At 34.0% G+C, this 25872-nt stretch overlaps 1 protein-coding gene across 2 annotated transcripts in view; it reads left to right on the forward strand.

The window, feature by feature from the left end:
• Positions 1-25481, forward strand: part of ATRNL1 (attractin like 1) — a 478418-nt gene extending 452937 nt beyond the window's left edge. For both annotated transcript variants that reach the window (XM_070944958.1, XM_070944957.1), the window contains one exon: positions 25074-25481. In XM_070944958.1, the coding sequence (XP_070801059.1) occupies positions 25074-25198 (125 nt within the window). In that variant the 3' untranslated portion in view covers positions 25199-25481. The remainder of the gene's footprint in view (positions 1-25073) is intronic.
• The last annotated feature ends 391 nt before the right edge of the window (positions 25482-25872 follow it).

Consider the following 25872-nt stretch of genomic DNA (forward strand, 5'->3'; position numbering starts at 1 on the left):
CTAAAAAAAATATAGAAATTTGAAGAACAGTCTTATATTATTATAACACAGAAATACAATGGGATGTTTTCTGATCAGATTCTTAAATTGAACAACAGCTTCTGTAGATCTCCCTTATCTGAGTGACGTAATGTAAATGCTCTTTTATCTCTGCATTTGCACAAAGTCCTGAAATATATCCTCCTTAAAAATTAATATATATTTCTTGAAAAATTGTGTACTTTCTTCCCAATCAGTATATAGGAATGCATACAGTATACAGTAAGCTGGAAACAGTGTAAACAGATACAGTATTCATGATATCTATGATAATTAGAAAAAAAACATTTTATTAACAGGATTAATTATTAAGTAAATAATTAATTTCCCTAATATTTATTGCTATTTTTTTCTATTAAACTTAGTTTGAGTCAACTTATATTGAAAGCACAGTTTGCAGCTTTTCTTGTGGATATTCTAGTTTGTTTATTTTTCCTAAATAAAAACAGCAGAACGTGTGTATATGAAAATCAGCTTTAATGAAAATGTTGAAACACTGATTACTAGTAAGCCTAACTGGGTTGCATAATTAAAACAATTATCTCATCAAAGAATTTATAATTTTAATTGTCTAATATGCAATTAGTGATTTTTAAAATAATTCCATTTAATTTCTGTTTTTCTGTCCAAAGACCTTTTATCATAAAAAGCAAAATAGTTTAACCTATATAATTATACTTCAACCAATTAAATTAAAGCAATGCTTACTACTAAATGCCTTTAGTAAACCATAGTAAGCCCAAGGGAATATACTGGAATAAGCAATTCTGAAATGGCAAGGCAATGAATTAAGGAAATAGTGTGTTTTTTTACTTTTTGTTCTTTAATTTTCAACTTCAACCATTATGTAAATTTCTCCAGGGAAACTGCAAAATAATTCTGAGCTCATGCCACTTCTCTTTTGGGCTGAATTTAAAATGGCAGGCTAAATATGGAGAGAAGATTATGAACTTGTCTTCAGAGTATTTTAGCACTTTTTCTCTTATTCCCACTGAACATTTACATATTTACACATGAAAAAGATCTACGCTTTTAGCCAAATTTCCAGATTGGGAATTTGATTGATTTATATTTAAAACATCTTTTTGAATGTGCCATATGCCATTTGGGACATTTTCCTTTTAGCTAGTTGTGACTTTTCATTATTTACATGGCATAGGGCCTGGTTTCTTGAGAGACCACCTGTCTTCCATAAGAACTACCCAGCTGATTCAATCCTGTCAGGGCCCTTATTTGAAGTTTCCCTTCTCTGTAATAGTATCTACCCTCTGGAATGAAGCTCTCGGTACAATTCAGATGGCCCTCACTCTGCTGTTCATTGAAGATCTGTGAAGACCTGGCTCTTCACAGATCTTCACCCAAAGAGATTGACTCCCCTCTCTTCGTCTCACTTGAATTCCTTTAAAGCAGTATTAATTTTGAACAAAAACTTGAGGGAGGTTGTAATATACACATCTAGGTAGAAGTTTGGCTTCTCTTTGTCCAAAAAGGGAACTCCTCTGGCGGGTTGCAGGAACAGAGCTCAAATTTTCAGGATTTGAGTTCCATTTCTGCATTCTCCAAAGGAGTTCAGTTTTCCTCAGCAGTCACCTCTTTCAACCAAACCCCAGAGACAAGAAGGAGTCTTCTTGGCAGGCAGCAATAGCTTGCAAGTTTCTCCTACAATGTAGCTCTTCTCTTACAATATCTACAACTATTGGAAAATCAGTAATTCATTCATTATTTCTAATGTGCATATTTCAATCTATTTCCATTTCCAGTCTAATTTGTTAGTTACTAACATGTTGATAGTGATCTCCTTATTTGCCTATTCTGCTCTTTCAATTATGTTAATAAAAATGTATGCCCTCTCCCATTAACCCTCATTTAAGAGACCCTACTGTGGTTCTCTGCAGTACAGCCTGTCCTCTAAATCAACCAGAAACTGCAATGTTTTACAGTAAGATTTAAAACTATTTTTCTAACAGCCCCCTTTTTGTAATTTTCATCTTTATGACCTTACTCCAGTTCCAGTAATTCACCCTTCTTCTATGACAGATAGTCCTCACTTTGAACACTCATTCAAAGTCACAATGACACTGAACAAATAAATGGTAGTTATAATTGGTCTTCAGAGTTTTATTTCACATGATTACCATTTGTGCCTTTTTCTGCCAATTTCCCTCAAACAAAGTCAATTGAGGAATCAGCATGTAAGTTTGTAAGTCATTCTGGTAACACCCCCTCATCTCCCTGAACTCGCACAGCACCACATCTTCCATTTCCCTTGGTTCCCTATGCTTGCCTGAGGCTGCACCATCTTTTTCCTGGCTTCCCTGAATTCTCACAGTACTGCAACATAGATTCCCTGACCTCCCTATACTTGCGAGGTGCCACAATCCCCCAGCCTTCCCTAACTAACTGTACTGCGCCTTCCAGGACCATGCCCTGGCATTCATACATCCCCATGGCACCTTGTGTTCCTTGGGGTTACAACATTCATTGCTGGGACTGTCATTGCTAAGTGATGTGATCATGTGATGTTGCACTTTACAACTGCTTCACCTAGCAATGGCAATCCTAATCCCAATTGCTGTTATAACCAAAGGACCAGCTGTATATCAGTAATTGGACTGATTGTGTCCTCCAACATATTCCTCCCTTCTGCTTATTTTTTAAAAAAATTATGTCTATTGAACCTCAATTGATGGACTATTTACTGCTATTAACAGTAGTAAAATTAAATTCAAATCACATAAATACACAGCCGGCAACTAGGCATAGCCTCATATCTTATCTTCATCGCTATTGAAGAGAAATATTCTAGAGGCAAATATTCCAGAGGCAAAACATTGTTGTTCATATGGGAAAGAAGGTAAGATAGAATCAGCAGGCTATGTATTATTGTCAGATTTATAGAGGGTTTTCCCTCTATGTATAACATAGTATCTCTTTGGGCTTGTGCTATGCATATGTGGTGTTTATTTTGGGTGCTTGCAGATCATAACTTTGTTTGTTTGTTTGTGGCAGCAAAGTTCTAATTACTCAAAGGTATTTGTATATTTATACCTCCAAGTATGAAACATTTCTACTGTGGTTCATTTTCTAACATAAAGCACTGGACCTGAACAGAACAGTAAAATCAATGTATTCCTGCTTCTTGCAGGTTCCCCAAATCCATTTTCACATTTTGGAGTTTCTCTAGAGCTGGAGTCTCACTGGCAGTCCACGGACAAGATGCGTCACGCGCAGGCCATGCCCACCCCAGGTCCACAAAGGCAAAACAATGTCACGATATGTCACATGATGTCGCATGACACAATCGAGTTTGACACCCATGCTCTAGAATAAACCTGGAATGCGTACAGGAAATGGAAAGAATGAAAAGAAACTATCTCCCTATACCACATCATACTACTTGCAGAATATTATAACTCAAGGTCCTTTAAATAAAATATTTCTTTTTCATAATGCACTTAGTTGGGTTTTTCAGATTTTTCAGCTGCAACCACTGTGATAAAAGGCAGATACTTTTTCAGAAATAATTTAATCTCTAAAACCATTTCTGGTTTGCATCAGTGAATTTCATTGTTAATTGCTTTCTTGTCCTCCAGTAGATCATGTTTGCACTTGCATTGTCTCATTCAAGCAGAGGTTGCCTTATTCATCATTTTCCAGTTCATAGAACGTGTATCATTTCAAAAAAATCTATCTATTTTTTTTACTAAACTTCTATGATGTCCTCAATCCAAGAGTATTCATTTATGGTTTTTCTCTCCTTAACATCTGGGAACAAGCCAAGATTCTGCATAGAATCATTTCTAAATAAGAATGCCAACAAGAATGTGAAATTGATCCTAAATGTATCAGAACGTGAAAAATATTTTATACAGATTTCAACAATCTTAATTGACACCAATAATTCAGAACTTCATTTTGAATCTTTTTCCATTATATTGAAGAAAAGAACTTTAGTTCTCTCTCTCTCTCTCTCTCTCTTTTGTGTGTATGTGTGTGAATAGATAGAATGATTTCACCTTGGAAACTATAATTTAAACATAACTGCACAAGAATTTACAGAAATAATTTAGTAATGAAAAGCAATTGGAATTTTGATATATTTGTACTTTGAAATAATCCTAGGAGAGCAACTTTCTGAGGCAGAGGTAAAAGGAGAAATTGATTTTGTTGAAAACCTCTGTTTTAGAATCTGCATTCTTAAGGAAAATCATCCCTTTATGTTAGTGATAACTGATGTAAACTGGCACTGTAATGTGAAGTGTATCACAAGTGTATACTTTTCTTGACTTTTACGTTATTTCCGATTACATACAAGAAACCTTGGTAGAACATTTCTAACTGCTGTTTATTTCTTTGTTATAATCTACCATAATTGATACAGGGATTTACTGTCTAGAAATGAACCTTGAGGGCCAAGAAGTTCAACATTTGAGTCTGATCAACGTTTCAAGCTTGAGAATTATGTTTATCTCCCTTTCTGTTCCTTTTCTCAGACTTGAAAATAGGTGTGTGTACCTTCCACCTCCCCCCAAAAAACTTTATACTCCTTCCCTTATTTTTATGTGATAGAAACAGCATCAACATAATGATAGGCATCAAAAACACAGGATGCACTTTCTGCTTTGCTGTGGCTCCTGGTTTACATTTTAATAGCACAGTCAGATTGATGATAGCCCAAAATTCTTGGCCATGCTGATTGGAACTGACGAAAGTTGAAGTCAAAATTACTGGAACGTTTATTCCTATTCTAAACTTAAATTCTGAGGTTCATTATTCTCAAATGGCATCACTTATGGTTTGTGACTAATGAATAAGATATATATCAGTAGTTGCAAGTATGGAGTTAGATGGCAACCTATAGTATCTTGTTATTTAATTTATTTTTGATCTATTTTTTAAAGCTAGACAATGATTTTGGGATTTCCTACTTCAGATACCAAATAGTGTTGCTGCCCTTGGGCAGTTTGAATTATTATGAGCATGAAAGACATTGGTGAGGGAGGGGGTCACAGTTATGACTTTATTATAGCTTGAGTAAATAATATCAAACAAATAGATGAACCTATTTTATCAGTTTAAAGCCAATAAAGACTAGCAGAATCTTTTAAAGTTATTTTTACGATACTCTTATGTAAATCCTTCCAAATTATTTACAAATATATATATTTTTCTAAGAAAAACAGTAATAATAACAAAAATGGTCAATTGCACAGAATAGTATCTAAAATATTCATGGGATTTCAGTATCTATAGAATATACATGCTATATTTCACAAATATTTTATAAAGGGATTTTAAATGGCAAACTAAAGTTGTAGAATTTATTCTGCTCTTTAGTCACAGCTACACCTTATAACAATATAAATAAAATGCATATTGTCATTTTCACCAACATCATAATTCACATATAATCTAAAACAGAAATGATTTTAAAGATAGCCAAAAATTGTTTTAAAAAACCTGAAGAAAATCAGTTTTGCTTCTTATCCTCGTCCAAAAAATAAAAAAAAATACAACCATCATCAAGTGAATCAATGAGATCATCTATCTTTAACTATTTATATCACCTTACATAGAAGGTGATTCCCAATAAAACAATCCTGTTTTATGTGTTTGTGGGAAGCCATATTGAACCTGTTGTCTTATCCTGGTGACCATATTTCTGTTTCTGAAATGGCTTAAAAAATGAATGAACAAATAAATGAATTTTATTTTGATCCAGAGGAGTTCAAAGTGTTGGCTCTGACTAAAAGCTGTTGAGTTAGAGGAAGTCACTGTTCCTCAGGGATAAATCTGAACATGTGAAATGAGAAGAGAAATTTTCAAGTATTTTCTCTTATCCCCTTGAATCCCCAAGGATAAATCTACTCTATTTATCATCATAAATGATTATTTTTCATCAGCCATCTGCCTCTCAAAATTGAATAATGATGAAGGTCATCCTTCAGCATTCTTTTGAGAAGTGTATAGTCTGTTCTGAGATCTCATCATTCATTTGATGTGAAGAAATGCAGAAGCTGCCTGAAGATAATTCACAAGGTCATCATTCCTGGCCAGTCATGGTCCTGAAGAATCTTATAGGCTTGAGAAGGTGTCAGATCTTCAGAAGAAGACCCCTGAAGGTTCTCTACCATCAGCCAGTATGGTTGATTACTAAAAAAGAAACAATTTGCATGGATGATTCCCAAGTTTTATGTGTTGTTGTTGTTGTTGTTGTTGTTGTTGTTGTTGTTATTTTGAACTACTTTTATATATACATAATTTTAGTTTATTTACAATATTATGCATTCTACATTACTCTGATGATATACTTGAAGGATGTTTTTATTCTAAGTTGGAGCTTATTAAAATTTATTCTGATCTTTACATAATATTTTCTGCAGTGGGAATATTAACTGTTACATTTACACCCCTGTTCTTCTTGCTAACTTGCAAAAAGAAGCAACTTAAGTGTCACCTATTGTAGGTGGGAATTGTGAATCCATTCAGAAGAAATTAGAAACTGATGATTACTAGATGAGTAACACGTACTGAGAAAAACATATGGACTTCTCAAGAAAAAAATACTAGACACATCTATTAAAACTGAAACTAGGCTGTTGGATTTCACATATATGTTTAGTGATTTGGGTTCTTTGGCTGTACCATTTTACCTTGAGTACTTTGTTTGTTTGCTTACCTATCTGCATTTTGGTCATTATATGTTTTAGTATGTGAATTAATCAATACACAACTGACAAATTGAACTCCAGGATTCCTTTCAACACCGCAGTGGATGCTATAATTGAATTTGGACTGTGATAAAGCCTGGGCTATGGACAGTAGCTTGGAATAAGTTGTTTTACACTATCTCTGTTTATATCCTGCCATACTTAAGCCCGAAGTGGTTGCGAACAAAACTTTCTCATTAAACTTGAGCTGTCCTATGACAGCTCAAGACAGATGCAGTGTGTGTACAAGAGAGAAAGAATTGGATATGACTAGTAGATTTAATTACCAAAAAGTTTTGGAACATATGAAAGTAGTATCTGTTAGCAATTCAATATGGAAGATTGGGCATGTTCCAAGTCCCATCTGCCAAGGACTGTTGGGACTAGAAAGTGGGTCTTCTCTGCCATAGCCACTGCTCTCTGAAACATTCTTCCTCTAGAGATTAGGATGGCCCTGACCCTGTTGAACCCGTAACCCTTTGTAAGGCCTTGAAGTCCTGATCGTGAACTTAGGCCTGAGACCCTGAGTGTGTTAATGACCACATCTCTTAGTTATATTGATATTTATGGTTTCATAGGTATGTGTGTACATGTATGTGTTTGCATTTAATTTGATATTAGTTTGCCTCTCACTTGTTTGAGATGAGTAGCTATAGAAATTGAATAAACAAAAAAAAATCTCTTTAAGCAATTCCATCTTTTCTTAGTTTTGCCATTCTTTGGTAGTCAGTCTGGAGAGACTTTCATGTTATAAAAAATCTGCTGGAAATAGTACTTATTTTGTAAAAACCACATAGCAGCTGTATTTATAGGAAATGATTCAAAGAAAAGGGATACACAACAGATAGACACACACACACACACACACACACACACACACACACACACACACACACACAAAATGAGCAGGCCCATATAAAATGTAGATTAACCTCAAAAAGCAATAACTTTGAAAGCAATCAAGAAAGCCTTGAGCATTCAATATAAAATACAAACTCTAACTCACTATTTCTGGTTACTCACTGCATTTCGCCTTTAGAAATTAAGGTTTGTTAGATTCCTTCCAGAATCCTAGATTTTATCCCACAACCCAGAGTGAAAATAACTTTGCTTCCCTATAGCTACCAATCATAGTTCTCAGAAAGATTCAAAGAACAAAAAGCCTCTAGCAACCTCATTTCTTGCTGTTTAACTTCATAGGAAGGGATTTGCGTTTGCTTAGGTGTCCTGGGTTTTCTGGATTTTTTCATAACAGGTAGAAAGAACTAGGTTGCAGGTCAAATATGTGTGCATTTTGGTCTAATGGGGATCTCTGGACATGTGCCTTGCTAGACATAGGTGTTACAATATAATTGCCAGATGTAGCACCCCTACCATTAAATCCACTTTCATATTTAGAATAAAATTGTATATGCTTTATTAGGTAATGTTTGAATTATTATAGAAATGATATTTATTTCATAGTGTGTTTTTGGATACAGATATCCCATACTAAGCTAGGCTTATGTGCCTTGGGTTAAGCATATAAGATATAAACATTTAAAAGAAAACTCCTTGGGACATGTCCATTAAAAAAAATCCTGATTAATGAATGCCTGAACTTTTCCAAGAATTTTAATAGAACATACACCAGACTGCACCTGCAGATGCCTTCAGCCTTCATAAGATGAGTTTTATTATAAATTTACATATCCATATCAAAATAGACACTCTAAGCTAGAAAAACAAGACTGCCCAAATTACTTGGGCTGCATCACATGCCAGACTAATTTCCCTAAGTTTTGATGTGATCTTATGAAGAAGAGTGTGAGGTGTCCACATTTCCCCCCAAGTCTGAATGTACAAATAGCTCACAAATATGTACTTTTCCTACATGGGGAAAAGACAACTATAAATAATATAATTGCTATTTATGGCATTTCATTATGATGAATCAAGATCATAAATAAGGTAAAGGTAAAGGTTACATATGTGATAGTAGTTCCTGACTCTAGGGGGCAGTGCTCATCTTCGTTTCAAAGCGAAGAGCCAGCACTGTCTGAAGATGTCTCCGTGGTCATGTAGCCAGCATGATTAAACGCCAAATGTGCACAGAACGCTGTTACCTTCCCACCAAAGGTGGTCCCTATTTTTCTACTTGCATTTTTTACGTGCTTTCGAACTGCTAGGTTGGCAGAAGCTGGGACAAGTATCAGGAGCTCACCCCATTATGCGGCACTAGGGATTCGAACCGCTGAACTGCCAGCCTTTCGATCGACAAGCTCAGCATCTTAGCCACTGATCCACCACGTCCCTTTTAAGATCATAAATATTATGGCACTATTCCAGAAAAGTTTCAGCCCCAGTCTTTACTATAGTACTCTTAATGGTTCTACTAAGTGGTGACTGATTATTCCCATGTAATTTCAATCAAAATGGGTTGATATATTTATTGTCTGGTTAGTCACTAGTGCATAGCTTTCATTTATTTATTTGTATATGATTTTTTTTTCCTGATTGATTAATTTTAAAAAATGTTCCCAACTAGCTAAAATGGAACAAAAAGAAAACGAAAGTAGATGGTGCTATAGAAAAAAATAGAGTAAAGTTTCTTCAGGGTTTATTATTGCTTCAGCAAACACACGATCTCAAAGATTGCAGTAGTGCAAATAAATTTGAAGAAATACATATTAAAAATAAAATCTAATTTAAATTAGGACAGTATTTGAAATGCTAAACGAGTTTTTTTAAAAAACCTTCCCAAGAGCATAGTATGATATGGTTGTATAATACATTGCCAGATTTACATCTCCTGAAAAATAACCTCTAAAGCAAAAGCAAATATTGTGCCTTTAATACAGACTGCCTTTAAATGGAAATATGTACAACCAATTATTTTGTTATGAAATATGAAAGCAAGGCATAGATTAGACTAATTTCAAACCCCTAGGTTAGTTAATATATTATTTTCTAAAGACCTGTAACATTACCAAAGAATAATTTAGAAGAAGAATCTTCAAACCATATCTTACAGACCACAGAAACTGCTGCACAGAACCATTAGCTCTTTGTTTAGAAGTTAAATTAGTTTAACACTCATATTTGTGAAATAAGCAGGCAGGAGTTTAAATACCACCAGAAATGTTAAAAAGTGCATGGAGAGAAGGTAGTGAAACAAATAGATTCTCCTCAATATCATGGAGAATGAACAAAGGAAATATCTATGTCTAAAACTGAATTTAGACATTAGTTAGTTGTGTTTAATTACTATTAATTTAAGTTTCAAAGGGATGTGTTAAACTATTTTAGTGTAAATCTAACACTATAACCTAGTGACTATAAAATCCTTAAGATATATATTATAATATCATATTGTGTTTAAATTGGAAATAGGAAAATTGAACATGCAGTACTTAACGTGAACACTCCAAGTTATCTTTAGAATAATTGAAATATTGATTAGAATGAACTAGAAATCATCATTAAAGGGGGAATCATTCCAGCAGTTACTTTTCATTAGTTATTTTAGCAGGTAGTAATTCAGCCTTTGTGCACTCATTATAACAAAAATCTGCTCCTAAACCTGTGATCTGCAGATGATTCAATATGCCAATTTCCTATTCTGCTGAAAACTACTAAAGTGTCAACACCAGACCACAGAATTGATAGTGAATATTTATCATGGATTTTTTTTTATTCCTACCCTGTTCTTAGCCTCCAAATTAAATGGATTACTCTAAAGAAATATTCACATACTCCGCATGATGGATATGCTTTTCTCTTAGTTTGTAAATCTGCATCATATATACTGTAGAACATTATGCAGTAATGAGCCTGGAAGATGCTCAAAATAGGAGAAATAAATTGTCTTTTTAAAAAGAAATTCTCTGCAGTTCGAAAATTAAAGGATTTCAAGAATACTTTGAAATCCAGAGAATGAAGATTTGTATTCTACCTCCACTTATGTGAATAGTATTCCAAAAAATTGTTTCCAATAGACTAGTGCAAAGCTATGATAGGGCAGATACAGATTAGAAAATGTCCTGTGCCCATATTTTTCTTTATGTAATTTCCAATGAGGTGAAAAATTGCATGATTTATAAAACATTAATATTTAACATCCATAACATTTTTAAAAAGCCATATCCAGTACTAATTTTCACAAGAGGTTTCCTGCAAATTTGTTCTAACCTTACTTATTTTTCCAATAAGAAAATGTAGCCATGAAACATGATAAAGGCAGTAAATCAAGTATGCCCCAAACATCCATATCTGTGGCAGCTCCACCCACATATCTCTAGCATTGCTGAGAGATACAACTAATATGATGTATGATTCTCCTTAGAAGAATCTTAGAATCATCTAGGCAAACAGATATTCTGGATAATCAACATAGGAAGCTGGAGTATTGGATCAGAAATATTAGGTGAGAAACTGGCATCTAGTCATCACATCTTTATATTTATGCCTATTTTTAAACAGTTACATAGGACTCATTCTTAATGTCTCACAGCAGTTAGATTTGAAAGTTTCACAATATTAAAGACAGATACTTTCTTTAGGCTTTACTAAATGTTTTCAAAGTTGCTATTAAAATTGTAACCAAATTTTTAAAAATATGTTTGGAAGGACAAAAAAATCTGTCCATGAAGAAAAGGTAAAATGAAGGAGAAATAAGGAGAAATAAAGGAATACAAAAATGATTCACTGTTTATTATATATTAAAATGTTTCGTAGTTAAAGTACAATAAAGTAATGTGCGGCTCATCTTAAGCAAAACAGAAAAAAAATGTCTCTATCATTGCTACTATGGCCCACATGAAAACATTCAAAGCTGCACAATTGCACAAACAATATGAGGGAAATCTACTGTACTTCTTATCTAAAGCATGTATACTGGGGAAGAAAACTACCTTGATTCAAATACAGAAAAAGACAGAAACAAAAATGGTCTTGTCAAGCTAAGGTAACAATATTTTTAGAAAGTTCATGAAGTTCAAGAAGACATTTCTTCACATTCACTATTAAAGTTTGCAAATATGTTTTGTTGTTCTCTATATTTAAATGCAAATTATTTCCCAGAACAATAGAGTAAAAAGATAGACTTAGAATAGGACATCCAGAAGACATCCTAATAAAGTTAGTATAAATATGATGGTGATGCATATACTTTGGTTCAGTGAGAATTAATCAATATTAGCACGATTCGTACAGATAAATTCTAGGAAGTGAAGTTGGATAATATCATGAGATATAAGCGATATTCTACATTTCGGGTAAAGCCAGATCATATCCCTGTTTCCTAGCCATCTGATTTGGCTTCAATATTCAGAAGAATTCTGTTGAATTCAGTCTTTGCTTTCATATGATCTGTGACTTTAATTTTAAAAGAAGTAACATATATTATCTGAGTGTATCCTTTTATATAAATATATGGCACATTTCTGTCTATTTTGTATATTTGGATCCTGTTTCATTTATTAAATTGTGCCAAAACCATTTCATACAAAAAGCAAGCATATCATAGTCACAGATTCTGTGAGAAGTAGTCTCTCACAGGTGAAATTAGACCCTTTTGAATTACTCTCCTACAAATATGTAAACAAAGCTTTGTGCAGATTTTATTTAACTTTTTTCCTCTCTGTGCTACAATCTTGTTAGCTCTATATGGTTATGATTGTCATTAAGGAAAATGAATCAAATATGTTTTTTCCATTCATCAAGCTTTTCATTCTACTGCAAGTATTACAGTGTTTTCAATTTATTAGTGCTGAGTCAAAGAAGATGCCCTGGTAGTGATAAAGGGGAAAATTGATCTTTTCTATAGAGCTTGTAATCAATGATCACCTTTAAAATGTATAATGCAAAAATGTCATACTACAAAATAAATATGTAATTATTAAAACAAAAATCTGGTAGAAGAAAATATTAGATAGTATCTAATTATCTAATTAGTATAAAATAGTTATCCGTATACTTGATAAAGTAAGTGAGAGTAGGTGAGAGATAGTTTATAATTTGGAATTATGCATGGAAAACATAATTCTATATAGTAGAAACAGGACGAAAAAACAAATTTCAAATGTGGGTATATCATTTGTCAATATCAAAGAATCCTCCATAATTTGTCAGTGTAAGATTCAGCTTTTTTCTCTATTATTTATTATTCGCTATATTAGCTCACTTGATGAAAAATATTAATGTGACTCACTTATAAGTGAAATTCTGCTGGGCTAAGTAAAATCAGTGCACCAGTTTTTTTAATAGATCTACCCTAAACTTATAAGTGTTTATTTATTTCTCTCTTTCTGTTGCTATTTTAAAAATTACATGTTAATTTATGTATTGAAATAATGTCAATAGTTGAGGATTATAAAGGTTGAGAAGGCTGGAACTGTGAGATAGTCTTCTTTTTAGTCATATTTTTATTAAATATGTTAACTACAATAATAAGATATAATACAAATTTGAAATAGAAAGGTGCAAGATAGAAAAAAGACAATTGAAAGATAAAGGAAACTAATGGAAGCAATTTTCCATCCTTACAACAAATATAAACAATTTCACTATCTCTTCATGTTATCTCTTAAGTTAACAGATATAAAACTCTACATCCCAACACTTAGCTATAGGCAGGTTCAATAAATAAAGTCATTTTAATTTAGGTGTCAGCAAAAAGTCCAAATAGAGCCCTAAAATAATTACATTTGTTAACAAATATAAAACCCATCATTCTGTATCGCAACTCTTAACTGTAAGTAATTCCAATATATTTTTCCCATCTAGATGTCAGCAAGTCCAGAAAGATTTCCCCAAAATAACAACATATCCCATTTTAACCCTATAAAATAAGACAACTTTATTATTTATTTATTTATTTATTTATTTATTTATTTATTTATTTATTTATTAAATTTTTATACCGCCCTTCTCCCGAAGGACTCAGGGCGGTGTACAGCCATATTAAAACCACATACACCTATAAAATTTAAAAACAGTTTAAAATATATTAGAAATTTGGCCCTTATATTAAAAACTACAAACACCCGATTAAAATTCATTTTCTAAGCCAGCCAGCCTGTTGAAACAATAGAGTCTTAAGGGCATGGCGAAAGGTACGTAGGTCGGGGATCATGCGCATCTCCGGGGGCAATTCATTCCAGAGGGCAGATGCCCCCACAGAGAAGACTCTACCCCTGGGTGTTGCCAGTCGACATTGTTCGACCAACAGCACCCTGAGGAGTCCCTCTCTGTGGGAGCGTATTGGCTGGTGGGAGGCTATCATTGGCAGAAGGCGATCTTGTACATACCCAGGTCCTAAACCATGGAGCGCTTTAAAGGTGGTGACCAACACCTTGAATCGCACCCGGAAGACCACCGGGAGCCAGTGCAGCTCACGCAGGTGAGGTGTTACATGGGTGCGCCGTGTCGCTCCCATAATCACCCATGTGGCCGCATTCTGGACCAGTTGGAGCCACCAAGTGCTCTTCAAGGGGAGCCCCATGTAGAGAGCATTACAGTAGTCCAGACGGGATGTGACGATGGCATAAGTGACCATGCGCAAGGCATCCCGGTCCAGAAAGGGACGCAACTGGTGAATCAGGCAAACCTGATAAAAAGCTCCCCTGGCCACAGCCACCATATGCTCTTCTAAAGACAGCCGTGCATCCAGGAGAACACCCAAGTTGCGAGCCCTCTCTGAGGAGGCCAAGATCTCACCCCCAATAGCCAGCGTATGTTCCTTTCTCTACATAAAACAATCTTATTCTTTAATCTGAATGTTCATTATCCCTTGTCTCAAATTTCTTCAAAATTTGACAAGCTTCTTTTATAAATTCAGCAGGAATTATTATCTCTTTTAATTTCCTTCTTAATTTATACAGCCTCATCCATTTTTTAAAATCCAGGAATAAATTCTTCTTCACATTGTTCTCCATAATAATGTCAAATATGTTGGAAATCTTTTTCTGTAACAGCATCTTCTCGTGTAATATCTTCTTGGAACAGGGTATCATAAAAACACATAACATAACTGACATTTGGGATTTAATCAGTGATTAATTGGATTTGATTCAAAATTCTATTACCATTTTTCAACAATGTCTATGAATGCCATTATAAATCGCCTATTTTGCTATGTCTGCAATAGGAAAAATATTTTTCTTTCTCATGAAAATTCATCTGTTCTTTAAAATTAATTTCAAAGTCTTAATATTCAAAACCAAATATTTCAAAATTCTCTACCTCTTAATCTGTTTAAAACTTTCTATAACCAAATCCTTTTCTTGTTTTTTACTGTTTATTTATGAGGCACGGTGACACAGTGGTTAGAGTGCAGTACTGCAGGCTACTTCTGCTGACTGCTGACTGCCTGCAATTTGGCAGTTCAAATCTCACCAGGCTCAAGGTTGACTCAGCCTTCCATCCTTCTGAGGTGGTAAAATGAGGACCCAAATTGTTGGCAATATGCTGACTCTGTAAACTGCTTAGAGAGGGCTGTAAAGCACTGTAAAGTGGTATATAAGTGTAAGTGCTATTGCTATTTTGGATTCTTAAAGCTTATGATGATAGTTTCTTTTTCTTATATTAAGAATTGAACACACTCACCTGGTGTTTCTAGCCTTGTCATTTCTAAGATGTCTAATTTTTTTAAAGTAAGAAATAGGCAACCCCAAAGGTGGTTAGGAAAGGAAGAGCAAACTTAGTGTCCTTTGAAGGCTACGCTGCAGTTACAGGAAGAATTCAAAACTCTCATCCCGCGGTACTCCCACCTTCTGGAGACTGCTGCCTTGCAATCAATAATTAAGAGCAACTGTATGGAATGGAACGTGGGCGATCTCGTGTTCTCTCTTTCTCCAGAGAGGGCTGAAGGAACTAATCTACTTCTCAGCTGCTTCTTAACTGTCACAAAGGGCATCTGTTTTTTGTGTAGTCTCTTCAGTCCATCATTTCTTCCTCAGAAGTCCAGACAGTTGATCTTTCAGAGATTTACAGTTGGTTGACTTAATTCTGAATATAATCACAAAGTTTATTTGTTATGGTATTTAATACAGGAAACAGGGATACGATGAATATTAATTGTAGCATTTTGTACTGAATAACTGACATTTTGCGTAAAACAAGTCTAAAGAATTAATTGATATATTGTAGCAAAATGATAGCAATACCAGCAAAACATAGAACAACTACACAACATCGTTTTTGTTCTTGTAGTTACTCAGTTTGTATGAGTTAAAATACATTATGGTTACATCTAGCAATTAGTATAAAGAATTAATTTCTGAATAAATAAGCAAACCAGCATGTCTCTATAATAACCTGCCTTCATGAAAACATCACCAACAGAAATTTCTGGACTGTAATAAATATATAGTTTAAAATACAAAAATTCTATCATGCGGCTGTTTTTAAAGCTGTAACTCTAAACAGAAACCATTTCAGAATATAGTAGCTTTCAAGAACTATATTGGAACATGTAAGAAGAGAACAAGGGTCAACTCATCCTTACACATTTCAAAGCAAGCTTTAGAAAAGTATATTAGTATCTAGGCATAGCAATGGGAATAAGACTAAAATAGATGTGGTCATATATCTAGACTGTTGGTTAGCAACAAGGCTTATCTGACTGCTCTTTTACATATAAGCTGGCACTGACTGTGCTAATTGGATTTCAATTAGCCTTGATCAGTAGTTTCCAATAACAAATGTCTTTTAGATGCAAAGAAGTCATCATTCAAAACACCACGACATTGCTCTTTGAAAGCCAGAAAAGGGGAAGGTAAAGAGAAATGATTCATAATTATTATCCTGAGCATTCTTCCTCTCAATTCAGTTCCTTAAATCTCCATTAATTTTCCACATCTGCATTTTGTTTTTCTTTTTTCTACTATTATATTGGCTGGATCTGTCCCTACTTGTCTCTAAAACAAATAGTTTACATTTGTATTTGGTTTGAGGATATCCAGATGAAAAACTAGATTTTCCTATTTTTGACTTGTTTTTTTAATTAATTATTATTTTGCATATACTTACCCACGCCTTTGGGGTATAAGAGGATAGATGAATGAATAGACAACATCTTCCTCTTCTTTTTCAGCATTTGGGTATAATTAGAGCCTCGGCACAGTGGCTAGAGTGCAGTACTGCAGGCTACTTCTGCTGGCTGCCTGCAATTTGGCAGTTCAAATCTCACCAGGCTCAAGGTTGACTCAGCCTTCCATCCTTCCGAGGTGGTAAAATGAGGACCCAAATTAGCATTCAGGCTTCTAGTAAGTTAAGATAAGGTTTTTTTGTCATTTTTTTTTACTTTGAACACAGTAAAAATAAATTTATGTTGCCTCCTCTCAAGAGAAAGTGTATATCTACCGAAATACATACATAAAGTGTATATCTATCCAAACACATTCATAACACACATATACACATGTTATATACATATATCAATATATACCTGCAATATGTGTGTGTGTGTGTGTGTGTGTGTGTGTGTGTGTGTGTGTGTTTCTATCGAGACACCTGGTCTACCCCAGCATGTGGGATGGAGCATACTGCATCCCTTTCGCCTTTCAGCTCCAATCCAGGAGCCCTCAAGCAGTCGTATTCACGACAAACCATTTTATACCAAATTTATATTTCACTGATATTCTAGATATTCTGCTTCAGATACTACAAAGCCTCCTCCCAGAAGGTAACAAGGAAAACAGATCATGAAGTGGATGTGTAGTGTCCTAGACAATAATTGAACTCTGCTCAAGCATCTCTGGTTTCCAATTTTTTCTCTCTCTTCTCTGTCTCTCTAGGGAGTTTTGTCTTTACATAAGAGCTGAGCAAGGGAGTGGACACTGAGGTGTAAGAATCTTGAGGGACAAGCAGTTCTAAGAGTTTGACAAGGTTATTCAAATAGCCCAAAAGCTATCAGTGAGTGGAGTTATTCTGCTGTCTATTGATTTAATTCTTTCTATGAGTTAATTTTATTTTAAACATTTGTTTTATTCAGTGCACAAATCATTTAGATTTAGTTCCTTTTTAGGAATGGAGTTACGCATACACACATATACTGAATATAGTAGCTTGCTATGCTATACACCTTTGGGCTTGCAATACAGGTCCTTGGAACACACTTGTAACCCATATAGAATTAACTGGGGTCAAGTTTTAATCCTATATAGATTGTTTGGTAGAAAAATCCTTATTCTCATAATCAGAAACAGCTATTAAACATTAAACAAATTTTATTATGCTTATAAAATTTTGTATCTGCATATTTGTAAAATATATCCCAATCAAAAGATTGAACAGCAAACTGTATAGCCCCAAAATGATGAAATACATGACTATTTCATCACGAAAACTTCCATCCTAACATATGATGTCATCATGCACATTTTGTCATTAATTTATCTTTGCCACTATTGAAAAGTATTGAGAATTGTTCTCCAATCTCTACTTAAGCTTGTCTCTGTTTCAGTAATAATATTAATAATGTATTCTTATTCATCTGAATGCACTGATAGTAATTTAATAGCAGAAAACAGTATTTGATGAAGAATAAAACCTGCAAAGCAATAATCTTGCAGAGACATCACTATAATCATTGTGTTATGTTCTGCCTTGAACATCTCACAGGTTGCATATGTAATTAATGTATTACACCATCTACTTGTAAAGTCACAAATCAATAAGTATTTTCTGAAAAGCAAATTAGAATGATGAGTGTGGAAATATGTTTTCTATGATTAACTATTCGCTATTAATGAAAATGGAAAGTGATTATGTGGGTAAAAAATCTATCATGCATTAAATATCTATGCTCAAAAAAGCCTTTCTAATTGAATTTTTATGAAGCTAGGTTCAATATTAGATAGTGACTTGTACACAAATTGCTTCTAGAATGCTTATAATTCTGTATACATTATTGTCTCTTAAAAATATAATGGTTATTTTGTTACAGATTTAGAGATAAGAGCTGTAGCAACTTTTTTCATGTAATACTGCCCAACACAAATTTATTCAATTAAGTTTTGTCCCATAAAATTAAAGCACATCCATTGATTATAATTTATAGTTGTAAAGGAGTTGTTATTCATATCAGTACTTCTAAGAATATCCTTTTCCATATAATAACTCAAAATAGCTATGAAAACAAAGAATTTTAGACCAGAAGATTGAAGTGAGTCAAATGAGGGAAGAATCAGGAGCCTAATTTAAACAACTTTCTTGAGACATAACAAAATGTAGTATAATGAAAGAATAAACCAAACAAAGGAGGGAAAGGGAAGTAGAAATCATATAGAGAAAGAAGCAATGCCTAGAAAAGTCTCACCTGTAAGAATCAATTGAATGATGTGTCATCAAGTCAGTGTTGACTCTTAACAACCATATGAATAGATCTTCTCCATGTCTCTAACCTCATCTTTCAGATCTTCCAACAATGTATCCATCAACACTGTGACTGAGTCTATCCACCTGCCACTGGTCATCCTCTTCTGTTTTCTTCCCCGTTTCCCAGCATTACAGCCCTCTCTAGTGTGATGGTATATAGGTTGACCTTGCGAGATAGGAGTGAGACCCACAATCAGGTCAATGGTCTGCAAAGAGGCAGCTCTGTTCCCATGTGAGGGAAAAGTATGAGACGCAGTTCAGAAGGGAGTTTCCCTAGTTTTCTAGAAACTAAAAAAGAATGGAAGGGAGAAATGCTTTCAGTCTTGCAAGTTTTTATTTAATGTAACTTTACAATAAAGATAGTGGTGATCCTCCTGGTTGTACCTTGTCAGGAATACTTAGAAGGGTTAACACTATAGAGGGCTTGGTTTTCACATAATGTGTCTAAAGTAATATTATTTGACCTGGTCATTTGTGCCTCGAGTGGCTTGATATGTTTGATGATCCACTTGTTTGTTTTTTTGGCTATCCACAGTATTTTCAGGAATCTTTTACAACACCTAAATTCAAAAGAATCAAGACTTTCCCCATCCTCTTCTTCAAAGTCCAAATGTTGCTCCATATAGAGAATACTATGACTTGCAACAGTGAACAGTAGGAAAGCACAGGAGTTCATCAATTAGCTTCAGTATTATTTGTTTCCAAATAAGCACAGCTGAACCAAATGGAAGCGGATAAAACTTCATTCAGTATAATATGAATAATCCAGATAGAAGATAAGAAATGCACCTTATCTTTTTACTGCACCTTTTTTTTTAACTCCAGAAAAGTTCAAATGAGTTGAATGAATGAAAGAAGAAAATGTGGGCACTGCTACAAATGGTTGAAAACTGATGAACCAGGACATTTTCATATGTACCTGCAGAGTGCTTTAGTGCAGTGAAATGTTGATAATAAATGACAGGATGCAGTTTAAAAAAAGGGAGCAGCATGTAATTATAAATAGTGCTGATGAGATAAAGTTGAAGATACATTTATTGAGCTCTATGGTGATCTGTGTAACCACAGATTAGGCATTTTAATTTCCATCATTTTCTCAGTGGGATTTAAAACTGTTGCATTAACTTTCAGGGACACTGGGATTCCTGACAGTAATAACGTGAGTAATGAGTTCACAGCACTAATGCAGCTACATTTAGTTTACTGTCCATGTTACAATAGCTTTTAGACCAAGAGAAATAAAATGAAAAATTGCAGTAATGATGGAACAATTTTGATGGGCGAAGCATTTGATTTTCTACTAGCATTATGGGAGCACCTTTTCTCTTTTCAATTCTTCTTAATTATGTCATTTAATTACTTAATGGTCATTCTCTTTTATTTGGTTAAAAGATCTAAAACATTGTGTGCCAATGTATGCTTTATTATACCTCTATTCTGTATTGTGAATGTTCAGATTCTGCATAATAATGTGAAAATGCCTGAATATGTAATCTTATCTAATAAAGTTATCTGTCCAGGATGATATGTTACAATAATATATTGCAATTACCTTCCTAACCAAACCTAGCAGGTCATCTTTAACATCCTTCAGTCGAACAAAGGAGAAAAATGTGAATTTGATAAATTTTTAATTAAAATTAACAATAGCAGAAAGGGAAAAGCTTGCATTATCCAACACCAAGTAAGGCTGAAGTATATAGTGTTGCCTTCTTATTCTGGAAGATAATGGGACCTTGCATCAGTTAGTGTGTATCTGTATAAAACAGCAAGGAAGGAAAACATTTAAATATCCTCAGCCATGGTATTTCTATTTAAATCTGATTACATTGAAATAAAACTGTAGCTATTAAAGGTTTAAACGAACTACGAATACAAGCAGTAAAAGGAGACAGTTAGTAAATGAGGTAGTAAAACATTTCAGCGGGGCAAACAGTTTATAGCATGCTGCTTCTTCTCTCAAGCTGCTCCATTCACCACATACTTGCGTGTTGTTGCTTGAATTGCATTTAAGGCTACAATTAACCTTTCGTGCCTAATGAAGCTGTTTTGCTGGAAGAAAAAAAATAAAATGTATAATGCAGCCTTTCTTTTGCAAAAGTTTTGGAAAGAAAAGACTAGTTCAAAACGAAACCACTTTCAATGTCTATTGTTCTAATGAAATGTTCAATGTTGCACTTATATCTAAATTACAAACCTTGCAAAGCAATCTGCTTTGATGTGGTACATTTTATTTCTATATGTATTAATTGTTCTACATAATTGCTATAAATAGCTTAAACATCACACACATATATGCACACAAGTAATTTTATGCCTAGAAATTCACTATTTAACTATTACCATCATACTGTCTTTCAAGATGACTGGTATATTTCAATGTGTAACCTAAATAACACTGGTTTTCTCTCTGTTCAAATACATGTAACATTATTTTATTAATAATAGTAAATTCCCATAAATTTTATTTTCCCATAAATTTCCCATAAATTTTATTTTATTGGGCACACATTTAATGTCTGTTTGTAAGCATTTGATAAAAGAAGCTATTCTTGATCTTTAGGCAAAATTCATCAAAATAACCAGACCCACTTTGAACATAATGACAATTAACATATTCTCACGACAGGTGTCTTTCATACAATGTGTTTTCCCAATTTCAAGCCATTTTAAAAACTGAATCCCAATTCATCCAGAGAATGCCAGATAAAAGTATGTTGGAATAGACAGATCTCATTCCTAGATGAACCTCAATATCTACATGTTAAAAAACTAGGCAGATGACTTATAGCATTGAGCCATGTTAATTTTACACGATGGCTTCAATGTTGAAAAATAAGAGCAGTCAGATCAGTAGGAAGGTATTTTCAAATGGGGAATGTGTGAAGGGAAAGTAAATTAAACAAGCTATGGAAATAGGGGAAATAAATGGTAGCTATCATAGAATTTACATTTCCAGCCAATAATATTAACTATCTTGGGGGGAAAGCCTATTAAATAAAGGTAAAGCATATAATAAATATTTAAGCCCCAGCATTTTTATTGACTCTTGGGTAGCATTTTGATGTAAATTCTACTTGCTAGCAGCATATGTGCATCATTTTGACTTGGTAAATGAAATTCTTTTAGATGCCAGTGTAAAATAATGAATTGATCCCCCAGTTAATTGTATTGCTTTGATAACAAGAAAGGGTATTGAACCTAGAGAAAACAGTAAGTAAATTTCTTTGGATGATTTGTGTGATGCTTTGAGAAATGATCTTCTGGAGTGACCTGGTTTTAATGGAACTTTACCAGCATTTCAGTAGGTCCCAGCACGCAGTATTAGATTGAAAAGCATGATTCCTTCACAGTTGTTGTCCTAAACAAAATAAATGGAATAGCACACAAATAAACCTCTGTAGCAAAATATGAATTTGAGAAAGTATCATCTCCAGGATCACTGAGAAGCATATTTAATCCCTGTTATTTAACATTATTCTAGGGAGTCAGTTGTTCTCTTGTAGAAGCAGAATAACCAAAGAATTATCCTGCATTTAATAAACTGATCTTACCCTCCTTTCTTTTTTTTTTTTTTGATAGTTTATTGACCTTATAGACATACATAACATATAGTAACATTTCTGTTTAACATCGGATATGCAGTGTTTATACATGAATACATGATATCTACCTGGTGTCATTTGTGCTGTTTATTGCTATTTAGTTACAACACCTTTTACTCCTTCTTTGATTTGATCATTTATCCATTCATATCACCTTCCCCACACAGTATAGTAATCTGAGTTCTCATCATTATTTATTTCATGGGTTAGTTTGCTCATCTCTGCGCACTCCAGTATTTTCCTAATAATAAGTTCTTCTGGTGGCAGGGCTTTCTCTTTCCAGTATTGTGCGTAAGTCAGTCTGGCAGCTGTGGTTATATGTATTAATATGAATCATTTTCTTTCCATACCCCTTCTTTACTATTCCCAGGAGAAATATTTCAGGTATCAATTCAATATCTTCTCCAATTATTTCTTGTAACCATCTCCGAATTTTACTCCAATATCTTTTCACTTCGAGGCATGTCCACCACAAGTGAAAGAAGGTGCCCTGACCATGGCCACATTTCCAACAATTTGGGTGCATGTTAGGGAACATCTTTGCTAATCTGGCAGGTGCTAGATATCACCTGTGGAGCATTTTGTATTGGTTTCCCTTATACGTTGCATCTCTGGTCAATTTATGGTTTTTGTTCCATGCCTCTTCCCATCCTTACCCTCCTTTCTATTACTTTCTATTGAATGCAGTCACAATAAAATGGCCTATTCACTGAGCTGTCATGGACCCAAACAGCACAAGAGAGAGGGTGGCACAGTGGGGAAGAGATACAATATGGATGGAAGCCATAATACATGGCTTCAACCTGAGACAATTGTATTTATGGAATTGAAATTTTATTTTTTAATTACATTAATTCTATTTTAGCTCATAAGCTACATTTTATATGATTTTAAGAATTGGGAAATCATAATGCTTAAATCAGTGGCCTAATCAGTCAGAAATTTCAAGTACTATTTTGGAGATGATATCCCACTTTGAGATTGCATGTTGTCATACTTCCTGTAAAATAAAACCTTTTTATAAAGGAATAATTGAGATGGCCATGAGGAGACATTCTACTAGACCAACAGTAAGGCATTCTGTATCTGATATTAATGAAAATAACTCTATTGTTAAAGTAGTTTTTAAGTTTAAGACATGGTTTAAGACAATGAATGTCTTAAACTAAGAGTAAAGACACGAGTTAGAATTCAGAGATCAATAAGTAGCTGTGATTAGAGGTTTGATGTTTTCTTAATATCTTAAAGTCATGCTATGAATATTACACAGGAATAAACTTATTTGTGGACTTCTGAGTATTGCTGCAGTAAAATTCTCAACTGCTCTAGTCAGTATGCCCAGTGCTGATAGATACTTGCAGTAACACAGGCAGACTCTAAATCCCAGTACATGTTTACTTCATCAGAAGAATGTCAAGTGGCAGATATTTTTTCTTATAACTTTGTTTGCATATATTTTGCTGATAAGGTCATCCTGAAATAAATGCAACATTCAGTTAAGAATAATTTTGTGCCAGGAATATTGATTTGAAAAAGGATTTGATTATAGCTGTGTATTTAATTAACTTTGAATATGCCACATATATGTTTTGTATAGTGGCGAGGTACAACAAAACAAAACAGTACATTAAACGCTCAGTTTCCTCAACCCACTTCCCACTTGAAAAGCTGGGGGGAAACGCTATTTCAGTGGCAGGCTCATTTTGCCTTGGAGCTTTCTCAGAATGGATGAACTCAATTCAAAATTCAGTTCAACAGAACATAATGCCATTACAATAAATAAATAGGAGAATATATGTGCCTTGGGAGACATATGCATGCATGATGGAAAGCCAGGTGTCCACATCACTGACCTGAAGAACCAGTTATGGCAGCATATTTCAAATTCAGAACCAGCCTTAGTATTTTAATCTTAATAATTTCATTACTGTTTTCCAGTGAAATAGCATTCACTCCCATTGTACAGTTTACAGAACTCACATGAATGTTAATAATAAGCTGAATTACTCCATTGAAGTTAGAAATTTTATTTCTCGCTTAGAAACAGATATGAACTGAACAAGTGTCATAGATTGAAACTCTGGTTAAAAAGACCTTACAAAAAGTTCTGCTATTCATTACATCAGTTCATTGGCTTTAATCTTGTCTCCTATGAATACTCATACAAATGTTTGTAAAAAGACATGGCTGCCTTAAATGGTAATACTGAGGTGCCATCCTCGTGCAAAGACTGAAATAAATCTTCCAAAGCATTTTCAAAACCTGCAGTATGTATATCCTGAACATGAAAGAATAACGGAAGCTGTGAAAATATTTTTACTATGGTGTATTACAATGTTCTTTTTATCTTTTCTTACAGGGCTGGCAATTGCAAGTGCACTGATAGACATTTCACAACAGAAGCCCTCAGAGTCTAAAGATAAGAGTTTGGGAATCAGAAATCGCAAGCATCACCTTTCAACCCGTCAAGGGACTTGCGTCTGAGAAAACAAGAATGCATTTGTATATTCTGTAATGTTTTATTCTTCTGCCTGACACCCCCCCCCCCCAACCTTTTTTTTTTAAAGAGCTTCCATTGAAAGCTAAAATACAGCCTCAGTTTTTATGGAGGCAATCTCTGGATGGTGGCAAAGATGATGGTAAGAAGTATCAAGCTTAGATGAATTAACGTGTCTTCTTCCCACTGAGCCCCCAAAGTCCTAATGGGCAATGTGAATATATCGGCTGAACCTGAAGAAAATATTCTAACATCAGTACTAATATAAAATATTCCTCCATGATTTTTTAGTATCCCTACCACGAAAAAAGGAAAAAATTATAAATTGCTTTATAATGGGAAAGGAAATATATTATTGAAATGTTAAATATTTTGAAGGACTCGTTACATAGTTAGAAGTAATGGGTTACCAGTGTTTCACTTTGATCACTATTTAGGAACATTTAATTAAATCAAATAAGAATTGACATAATTAAGGATATACTGTAAATATTATCACTGCCAGGTATGACAATAGAACTTAAGCTAGAAATACAAACATGTATTTCAGTGAGCCAAATATAACAAGAACAAAATACATATATTTCAATAAGTAAAAATGTGATACATTAATATCAAAATATCTTTCAAAAGCAGGGTAAAGTATAAGAGATCAAAATGT

Source organism: Pituophis catenifer, unplaced genomic scaffold (assembly GCF_029215685.1).
Source record: "Pituophis catenifer annectens isolate HBS135680 unplaced genomic scaffold, rPitCat1.0.hap2 SCAF_6, whole genome shotgun sequence".
In the NCBI taxonomy this organism is placed as follows: domain Eukaryota; kingdom Metazoa; phylum Chordata; class Lepidosauria; order Squamata; family Colubridae; genus Pituophis; species Pituophis catenifer.